Below are 10,611 nucleotides of genomic sequence, written 5' to 3' on the forward strand. Positions count from 1 at the left end.
GGCGCCTGTGTCCGGCCTCCGTCGCTCACAAGGGCCGGAAGCGCCAGGAAAGCGCAGAGGTTTGGAGGCCCTGAGCCTCCTGCTCGCACACCCCTGCCCACGGCCATGGTGGGAGCACTGACCTCTCGTACGTACCCACAATGCATCTTGGGAGCCCATGGGCCGCCCCTCCGGCCACACGGCCCAGAGCGTCCGCTGCGGAGCTCGCCCCCGGCCAGGGCACAGGGCGGGCGGACAGCCCTGGGGAGCAGGGGCCGCTTTCCCTAGAGCAGAGCGTAGAATGTTCGAGGACCGTGAGGCTGGGTCTCTGTGGGGTCGGTCTCCTTTCCGTCCCGGCCCTCCACGCGCTCGCCATCTGTCTCTGCTCCCGAGGCGGGGGAAGGGCCGGGGAAGGGGCTGGGCAGGCCGGTCTCCGATGGTCCTGGACCCGGGGGGTGGGGTGGGGAGAGAACAGAGAAAGGCTCCAAGGTCTTCGGGTTGAACAGCGTGAACAGGCCCTTTCCCTCTGAGCCTGGGCCCGGGGAGGGGGGGGGGGGACAGCATTCCCAGTGGCTCAGATGTTTTCCACGTGTCGGGTCTTTGTTCGCTCACTCACTCGGGGGCCGCCGGGTCCTCTGTCGTGGAGCTCACAGGCTGGCACCCCCTCTCTGGGGCACACGACTCCTCTAGGGGCACCCGGGTTCCATGGCACAGAGTTTGGGAACGGGAGGTGTTGCTGGAGAGCACAGGGCTCAGCAGGGAGGGAGCGCTGCCGTTGCTCAGCGTGCTCTCCTCCTCCCACGGGTGAGGCCACGCTGCTCCGGGAAGGCCTCGGTGGTGGGCACCAGCCTCCGGGCAGAGGAAGCCGGCTGTGTCCAGTGCGGGTCACTCACAGTGGGGTGGGGGCTGAGACCCCGCCCCAGACTGCCGGCTCTAGCCTCCAGCGGGGAGCTTCCTGTTTATGCGGCGCTGATAAGAGAGAGCCAGCCCTGCTGTGTGGGCGGCTGGTGGCCGCGGGCAGGGCTGGGCGGGCTCCGTGCAGGCTGCCCGAGGAGGCTGCCAGTGGGCAACAGCCGGCTGTCTGTCTAGGAGGGGGCGTGGCTGGGCTGAGCCCTCTCTCTGCCTTCGGCCTGGGGGCCCTGGCCTGTGAGTGTCTGCCTGACCCTGACAAATGGAGGGCCTCTGAGAGGACCCCAGGGGGACGCCCGGCAGTGGGTCTGGCACTGATCAGAGCTGAGGAGTGAGCGCAGGGGGGTGTGTGTGTGGCCTCCTTGTTTGTTTGCTGCTGCATCTCTGCTGGTGGCTTCAGCCCAGGCCAACAGCCCAGGTCCCTGTGGAGGTGTGTGTTCAGCCAGGAGGGAGTCCACACACACACACACACACACACACACACACACATGCTCTCACACACACTTGTCACACACTCTCACAGTCTCACACACACTTTCATACTCTCACACTGTCTCACACACTCACACACATGCTCTCTCTCTCACACACACACACACACACACACACACATACACACTCACACACAGGTGGGGGCGGGCAGGAGGTGTCTCCTTCAAGGTGGCACCAAGCTGGGCAGCCAGGGAGGTGGCTTCCTGGGCGGGGCCTGTGAGCTTAGAGGCCCAGAGGAGGGACCCGGAGGAGGGACCGTGGGAGGCGGGCCAGGCCGGTCGCCGGAGCACAGCCCCCCCAGGGCCAGGGTGCTGGTGCCGAGGGGCTGGCCGCCGTCTCCCTTAGCCCGCGCCCGCTCAGGGGGTGCGGTACACCTGTGGAGTGGGACACGGGTGGCATCAGATGGGCAGGCCCACGGCGGGCCTCAGAGGGGCCCTGGCTCAGAGCGGTGCTGAGGAAGAGGAGGTGCCGGGGACTTGGGCTCAGGCGGCAGGATGTGGGGTGGGGTGTGCTGGGCGATCCGGGCCAGCAGAGGCCGCCGGTGTGCAGGCGGCGTGGCACCTGTCTGTGGACTGCAGAGAGGCGGGGAGGGGGCTCCTTCGGCAGCCGGCGGTGGTTTCGGGGAGCGCTGTCTCACGCGGCCTCTCTGTCTCTGTCTCTGCCCGCAGACATCAATGAGTGTTTGAGTCTCAGCCCCACGTGCCCCGTGGGGCACACATGCATCAACACGGAGGGCTCCTACGCCTGCCAGAAGAACGTGCCCAACTGTGGCCGCGGCTACCACCTCAACGAGGAGGGCACCCGCTGTGTGGGTGGGTATCCGGGCGGGCGGGCGGCTGCCCCGCTCAGCCTCCTTCTCCGGCGGGGAGAGAGGTCCCCGAGGGCACCCGCTGTGTGGGTGGGTATCTAACGGGCGGGCTGCTGCCCCGCTCTGCCTCCTTCGGCGGGGAGAGAGGTCCCCGAGGTGGCCATTGCCTGTCCTCCGGCGCTCGCTGACCTCAGGCTCAGACCTGGAGCGTGGCCTGGCCGTGGCAGTAGCGTGCCCGCTGCCCGCGCTCCAGCTCCGTCCCTCCCGCGCCCCTGCCCCTCGGGGCCCGCCCCCAGGGGGACAGAGGACACGGTGCTGCTCAGCTCCATCCTCCTGGCGGCCCTGACCTCCCACACCGGCCCGTCCGGACCGTGGGTCCTGCTGCTCCCAAACAGCTCCCTCCCTCTCACATCGCCCCTCTGCCCCCGCCCCCACGTTCCGGAGCCAGGCCCGGCCCTGCTGCCCACGGGGCCTTCCTCCCGTCACCGGAGACTCCCTCAGCGTCTCCGTCAGGCACGGCCGCCGACATGAAGGTCATTCGACCGGCGTCCCTGCGGGTGGGAGCTGTTCCCCAGCCTGGGCCCCACAGTGGGTGCTCGGGGTCGTGTTGAAGCATAAACTGTGCTGCTTTGTAATGCACCTCTCTGTGCCTCCGCCCTCTGACCATCCGGGAGAGCGCGCGCACACACACACACTCACACTCTTACACACACTCACACATTTACACTCACACACACTCTCACACACACTCACACTCACATTCACACACATGCACTTACACACACGTATGCACTCACACATACTCACACACACACACATTCACACAAACATACACACACACATTCACACTCACACACTCACATTCACACACGCACACTCACACACACACGCATACACTCACACACACACACACACACTCTCACACACGCACACTCACATACACTCACACACATACACACACACTCTCACACACACACACTCACACACACACACGCTCTCACACACTCACACTCACACATACACACACTCACACACACACATGCTCACACACTCACACACTCACATACACACATTCACACACACACTCACACACACACTCACACACACACATTCACACAAACATTTACACACACACACATTCACACACACATTCACACATTCACACACACACATACACACACATTCACACACACACACTCACATTCACACACGCACACTCACACTCACACTCACACACGCACACTCACACACACACTCACACACGCATACACTCACACACACACACTCTCACACTCACACGCACACTCACACATACACACACACTCTCACACACACACGCTCTCACACTCACACACTCACATACACACACTCACACACACACACTCACACATACACACACACACACACACACACACGCTCTAAAAATGTTCAACGTGTCTTTCTCTCTGCAAGACGTGGACGAGTGCGCGCCGCCCTCGGAGCCCTGCGGGCCCGGCCACCTCTGCGTCAACTCGCCCGGAAGCTTCCGCTGCGAGTGCAAGGCCGGCTTCTACTTCGACGGCATCAGCAGGACGTGTGTGGGTGCGTGGGGCCCTGGCCAGGTGGCACCCGCAGAACCAGCCCCTCCTTCCCAGTGTCTGCTCCTCAGAGCAAGGCCTGAGTCCGGAGACTCCTGGTTCCGGCTCTGCAGCCCCCGCCCCTGCACACCGGGCGCCCCCTCCCCTCAGACCCCTGGTGTCTGTGAGGCTCTGCCTCTGGATAAAGGCCCCAAACGTTAGTCATCTCCTGGAGATTCACTCCCAAACGCAGGGCCGCAGCGGGGCGGGCAGCCGGGGCAGCGAGGACAGACAGCATGGCCATGGCCTCCAGGAGCAGGGACACCCCAGGGGCCTTGGTCAGAGTCCTGGACCCGCCCTCGGGGCTCTGGGTAGAGAACTCGGGTGGGCACCCCCCAGAGGAGCAGAGGGAGGGCCCAGTGGGGGGCAGGCCCCCGTGTGCTGACCTGTGCCCCTGAGAGGGGAGCTGAGGGGCGCCGGGCCTGAGCCGCCGCTGCCTTGCAGACATCAACGAGTGCCGGCGCTACTCGGGGCGCCTGTGCAGCCACAAGTGCGAGAACACGCTGGGGTCGTTCCACTGCAGCTGCTCCGCGGGCTTCCGGCTGGCGCCCGACGGCCGCTCCTGCGAAGGTGAGGGCCGGGCCCGGGGCGGCTGACCGTCCCGTCTGAGACGGCTGTTAGCTGGGGAGCGCCTGTGTGCAGGCCCAGGGGCGGCCGTGCTCTGAGCTGACGGGCCTCTTCCAGACGTGAACGAGTGCAGCAGCAGCCCCTGCAGCCAGGAGTGCGCCAACGTGTACGGCTCCTTCCAGTGCTACTGCCGCCGCGGCTTCCAGCTCAGCGACGCCGACGGGGTCACCTGCGAGGGTGAGGCTGCGCTGTGCGTCCGTGCGGGCCCCTGCGGGCGGGCCGGGGCGGCCCCTCCGCCTGAGAGGACCGGGGTCCTCGGCCCGCCCTGAGAGGGAGGAGTGGGGAGAAGCTGAGCCACTCGCCACGGTTGTCGTTAGTAAACACGGGACGGTGGTGATCGCCGTGTGTGCCGGAACCCCTCGGGGCCACCCACACCCCTGACGTTTGAGGCCCCCTCACTGGCTTGAGCCCTTTCCCTCAGCATGGGGTGCACCCCACACTCCTCAGGAGTTGGAGGATGAACCCCAGTGACGTGTCAGAAGCAGTTCCTGTAGCGCCTGGCACCGCGAGTGCTTGAGCCGCAGCAGGGCTTCGGCCGTCCCGGGAGGGTCTCCATCGGCACGTCCATAGTGACCGGCACCAGGGCCCTGCCCGCCGCAGGCTTCTGCCCGCCGCAGGCTCCTGACCGGTGCCCGGGCTCCTGCCCCGGGTCCTTCTGAAGCCCTGCCTGTCCCGTCCGCCCGTCCCCGTCCCGCCTCCGTCCCCCCCTGGAGCTCGCTGTGTGGCCCCAGGCTAGTTCCTTCCTCTCTGGGCCTGTCTCCCCTTCCGAGGCGATGCTGTCCGAGCCACCCCAGCCCGGCACTAGGCGGGCTCCCGTGTCCCGCTGGCCTGTGTGGTGCCCTCCCCGGCCCCGCCTGGCCCCCGGGGACGCGCAGCCGGCCCGGGCCCACGGCGCTGAGCGGGGCTTTGCCGTTGCAGACATCGACGAGTGCGCCCTGCCCACGGGCGGCCACATCTGCTCCTACCGCTGCATCAACTTCCCCGGCAGCTTCCAGTGCAGCTGCCCGCCCACGGGGTACCGGCTGGCCCCCAACGGGCGCAACTGCCAGGGTGAGCGAGCTGGGCTCCGCGGGTGCGGGCACGCTTGGGGCTCGGGCGTCGGGCTGACGGGCCACCCCTCCAGCGGGGTGCATTCAGGAAGGGGAGGGGAGGCTTCCACGGGTGCCCTGGTCCCCCACACCTGCCCCACCCCCAGCACCCCGTCCACAGAGGGTGCTGAGCACTCCGCCCTGCCCTTGGCGCCCCGGGCGGACCAGGGGCTGGCGGCCTGTCGGCGGAGGCCCGCCGGGAGGAGGGGGGAGCCCTCACCAGGACTCCGTCCCACAGCAGTGCCGTTGGTGGCGTCCACGCTCACTCGTTCGGCAAACCCTTGCCGAGGGCCAGACCTTGCTAGGCATTCGGGGCAAACGGTGCGCAGAGGGTGGAGCTGAGTGCCCGCCCTGCCCAGGCCGGGGAGGGTGTGGTCTGGCTGTGTGGCAGCTGCAGGATCTTGGGCTGTGAGGGTCCATTGGACTGGGGGTCAGCTCTGGCCTGGACTAATTGAGGGGACCCTGGGCTCCCACATGTGATGCGCTCCCAGGGTCAGCCTGCGGACTGTGCCTGTCCTTTCGGTAACGGGGTGCAGAGTAGCGGCCTGCAGGGGTCACCGCCTCACCTCCGGGATCGGCCCCGAGGCTGAATCTAGGGGTCAGACTGGTCCCGCCCTTCCTCCTGAGCCCCGCCCCTTCCTCCTGAGCCCGCATGGGCTGGGCCCCAGAGGCTCTGGTCTGCAGATGTCATGTCTGCTGGTGAAGAAGGTGACTCTGACCCCGGCAGCAGCTGGGCATGTCCCGGGAGGCCCTGCAGCTGGTCCGGGCTGTCCTCCCGTTTCTGAGGCCTCATCGCAGCCCGGGCCCTGCCAGCTGCAGCGAGCACACATTCCTGAGCCTCCCCCTGTGAGATGAGAAGTGTCCCTTTCTCCGCTGAGCCGGGCATTCGGCCCTAAGGGATGCCTCCTGGCTCGGTGCTGCCCCGGGGCCCGCCATCTGGCTGCTCCAGAGAGAGGGGGCGAGGGGGAGGGCTCCCCATGACCTGCCCAGACATCGTGGGCCCTGGGCACTGGGCACAGCACATAGAATCGCATGGGGCCTCGGTTTCCTCACCTGTCCCATGGGGCTCGCAGCCGCCCTGTGTCCTCGCGGGGGTTCTGAGTCACGGGAGGTGAGGATGAGGAGCCTCGGGAGCTGCGGAGAGGCCGGGGGTCAGAGCATGGACCTGGCGCCAGCCTGTCCGCTCCAAAGATCGACTCCGCCACTGACAAGATGTTTACCTTAGGCCAGCCCTCCGCCTTCCCCCGCAGTGAGCGGAGCAGTCCCTGCCTCAGTGAACTGTGGAGAATTAAGAGATCTCGTTGGAGCATTTCCAGCCCTCAGTGTTAGCTATGATCGTTCCGGGGGTTGTGAATGATCAGTAAACGCTATGAGTTAAGCTGGAAATAAAAGAGCCGGCGCAGGGCGCGCTCCGGAGAGCGGTCAGCAGAGGGCAGGGATGTCCCGAACCCCACCCCGACCCTGGCCGGCGGGGGCCCCAGCGCCCCCGTGGGAGGGGGGGCCTGCTCGGGCGGCCTTGCCTTCACTGTGCCGCCTGGGTCTCCTGCAGACATTGACGAGTGTGTGACCGGCATCCACAACTGCTCCATCAACGAGACCTGCTTCAACATCCAGGGCAGCTTCCGCTGCCTGGCCTTCGAGTGCCCGGAGAACTACCGCCGCTCCGCGGACACGTAAGTCCCTGGGCCATCGTTGTCTGTCTGCGCCGGCCCACCGGGGGCCGCCTCCCAGCCTGGGCAGGCGGTGGATGAGCTGTGCCCCCCCACGGGCTCTCCTGGACACAGGTCACAGAGACCAAGGTCTCCCGGGAGCTGAGGTCGGCGGGCCTGCTCTCCAGCAGCCTGTGTGTGGAGCCAGGCAGGACCAGCCCCCTGGTTTCCCAGTGGGAAACTTGGCCTGAGGACAGCTCTCTGGGCCTCAGTTTCCTCATCTGTAAGACACAAACGTCAGAAGGCTCTGAGTCAGAGGAAGGTGGTGCGCCGCCGGGTGGGCCCACCTGACAGGTGGGGGCGGCGTTATTAGGAGAATCCGTCTGAAAGGCGGACTGTGTCCGGCCCAGGGACTGTGGGAATCGCGCGGAAGACTCCGTGGCCATATGTCACTGTCAGCTCGCGCGTCCCAGGCCCCCTGGCTGCCGGCAGGATGTCAGGGACCCCCTTCCTCAGGGCAGTGAGGCCGGGGTCTCCCCGCACACCCTCCCCCTGGTTTCGTTGCGTCTCGGTCAGCACCGGTCCGTGCTTTCGGGAGAAGCTCCCGGTGGGAGACAGTCTCAGGATGTGCAGACGAGAGCCATCCTCCCGCCGCTGGGCACGGCTCCAGCCGGCACCCAGGCAGGCTGACTGTGCGCAGGGCCCCTTGACCTTGAGCCCGCCTCCCGCTGCAGGATCACTGCCTTCTTAGATGGTGCTCCAGGCCCTGCATCCGCTCGCTCGGCCCCGGGGCCCTGGCTCCTGGTGCTGGCCCTGCCGCCAGCGTGTTGAAATTCTGAGCAGGTTCCAGCCAGACCCAGACAGCCAGTCCCCGGCAGCCGCGCCCTCCCCAAGTCTGCTCTGTGCCCGGCGTGTTCTGTCTGCTTTCTTCCCGGGCTGGCGAGTGTGCGGCCTTCCCAAGAGGCTGTGGTTACGCAATGGCCAGCGGGCGGCGGGGGCCTCCCCCCCGTCAGGAAGCCCGAGTCCTTCATGGAGGCTGGGCCGCCCTTGGCCATGTAAGTCCCCTCGTCCTCAGCTCCGTCCGCCTCTGCTGTTTGCCGCCGGCCCTAGCTCACAGCCAGGAAAGCCAGAGGCAGCAGGCTGCCCCGTGCGGGTCTCCACGCCTCCTGGCCGCGCCGACCTCCCCCGAGCTGCTGTGTGCTCCCCACGCCCCCGCCACCCTGGGTGCAGGAGGAACTTCCTGACTTGCTCGGGGGCCTGCTGTATGCAGGCACCTGGACTGGGAGGTCCCCAGCACAGCAAAACCAGCGCTGGCCGGAGTTCAGGAATGCGGAGGCCACGGAGGGCCCATGGCTGGGGTGATGTCAGGGGGCATTTGGCTTAGGCAATGCTTAAATGAAGCAGGAAGAACTGGGTCAGGCGGGGGGGGGGGGGAGGGCACGGTCACTGTGGGGTGTGGACGCCACTAAACAGAGAAGGAAGGAGCTCCCAGCAATGAACTGAGCGGCTGATGCCCGAAGGCCTGGTCTGCCCCCACCTCATGGAGTCATCGCTTGTTCCTGGGCTGGTGGTGGGGGGGTCATTCTTCATGAATGAGGGCAGGATGTGGCCCGCCCGCTGTAAAGGCCAAAGGGGCAGCAGGCACTCCCGGTGGCTCCTCCAAGGAAGGTGGCTGCTGTATAAACGCCCATTCCTGCTCACTGGTGCCACCCAGTGGCTCAGGTGGAGAATGGAGCTGAGACCTGAGCTGAGGAGGCCAGGCAAGGCCCATCCATGGCTTCTTCCCACCTTGGATGCTGATACGCTTTATGGTCAGGCAGGCCCCTTGACCTTGGCCCAAAGCAGGTCCCCTCATGTCCTCCGTGTCCTCAGTGGTACAGGGAGTGGGGACGCCCCCTCCTGGGCTCCTGTAGGATGACCTGTGACTGTGGGGCAGAGCCCACTCCATACAGCTCGCCCCAGTTCACCTCTTGCGGGGTGTGGGTGGGCACCCCAAGACCTATTTCACTGCCAGTCTGTGGCTCTCCTGTTCCTCGGGGCAGGCTCTCGGCTGCATCTGTCATTTCTGCTGGGCGAGGCCTTGGGGACTAGTGGGCACCAGCAGGGACGAGCCCAGGCGCCTGGCCGGGCAGTGCTGGTCTTAGAGCGAGGTCTGAACCTGTCCCCATCCTGTCACCCGGCGGGTCTCCTTCGGACCCAGCGTCGACGCAGAGGCTCTGTGGCCTCCGCAGCCTCGCTCCGGGGTCAGGCCGGAGGTCGCTGGGTCCCTCGGCCCCCCGACGGGAGGACAGGGCGTGGCTCCTGCAGGGCCACCTGGTCACGGGCGCCACTGCTGCTCCGGAATCTGCCTGGTGACAGTTTCCTCCCACTTGGGCCCCTCTTGAGGAGCCACTGACCTGCCTGGGGTCCAAGTCCAGGGCCGCCGGGTCTGTAGGGGCCACAGGAGCCCCAATTCCTTAGTGGGCTCATAGTGACAAGTAACTGGCAAGCGGCATCCGTGGAATTTCCCGTTTCACGGCCCAAATTCCTCCTCCACACCAAGCCTCTTAAAGAACTGGCTCCATGACCTCGAGAACTCGGTTCCGTCCCCACCTCACAGATTCTTCGCTTGCTCCCTGGGCTGGAAAAGGGGGGGTCATCATTCTTCATGAATGAGGGCAGGATGTGGGCCCACCCGCTGTAAAGGCCGAAGGGGCAGCGTTCAGCGAGAGCGGCTTGTTCAGGCCTGGCTCCCGCTGGGCCTCAGCCCCTGCCCCAGCGGCCTCCTGCGCTGGCCACAGACCACAGACCACAGGGCCGGGTCTCGCGGACCGATCAGGCTGTTCAGATCCTGACCACACGGTCCCCCCTGCCCGCAGAGGGGTGTCCCCGGGCCCGGAGCCTGGGGTGGGACTGGAAACCCTCTCTCCGCAGCGGAGCCGGCTCCTGAGACTTGTCTCTGGGAGCGGGAACGTCAGGGGCAGCGGGAGCGTCAGCCTGGGGGGGCCAGAAGGGCCCTGTGTCCCGGAGAAGGCCTGGGTCTTGAGGACCGTTTTTCTCTGGTCTGTGGTGGCTTTCCAAATGACTTTTTCACAGCATGCGCGGTGATGTGACTGAAAAACGGGGCACATTTTCCTCGTGTGCGTGGTGAGGTGGAAACCACGGCGCGGGGACCAGGCGCCGCTCTCCTCTGCTCTGTGATCGGTGTGGACAGACCCCCTCAGTCTGGACCCGCGTGCCCTCGCCCGCCTGCGGCAGGTTTGCCAGAAGCTGCCGGTGTTCCAGGCGGTTCGGCCGTCCAGGCGCCGCTCCACAAGACGGGGGTGTTGGATCCGATCAGGGAACCGGGCCGTGCTGACCAGTGTGCATTTCTCAGCACACAGGAGGGCCGGGCCCACGCTGGGTGTGGGAACAGAGCCAGAGCGCCCGCCATGCCCGTGGCAGCCAGTGGCCTGGGAGGGAGG

General features: G+C 66.2%; 1 protein-coding gene across 3 annotated transcripts in view; it reads left to right on the forward strand.

The window, feature by feature from the left end:
• The window catches only part of FBLN1 (fibulin 1), a 50,482-nt gene that overhangs the window by 19,781 nt on the left and 20,090 nt on the right, over window positions 1–10,611 (forward strand). For 2 of the 3 annotated variants that reach the window (XM_084878125.1, XM_084878126.1), the window contains exons 9-14: window positions 2,049–2,192; window positions 3,641–3,769; window positions 4,249–4,374; window positions 4,489–4,608; window positions 5,350–5,481; window positions 7,069–7,192. In XM_084878125.1, the coding sequence (XP_084734251.1) occupies window positions 2,049–2,192; window positions 3,641–3,769; window positions 4,249–4,374; window positions 4,489–4,608; window positions 5,350–5,481; window positions 7,069–7,192 (775 nt within the window). The remainder of the gene's footprint in view (window positions 1–2,048; window positions 2,193–3,640; window positions 3,770–4,248; window positions 4,375–4,488; window positions 4,609–5,349; window positions 5,482–7,068; window positions 7,193–10,611) is intronic. The other variant, XM_084878127.1, reaches the window with a different exon arrangement.

Source organism: Pipistrellus hanaki, assembly GCF_964339955.1.
Source record: "Pipistrellus hanaki genome assembly, chromosome: 3".
NCBI lineage: Eukaryota > Metazoa > Chordata > Mammalia > Chiroptera > Vespertilionidae > Pipistrellus > Pipistrellus hanaki.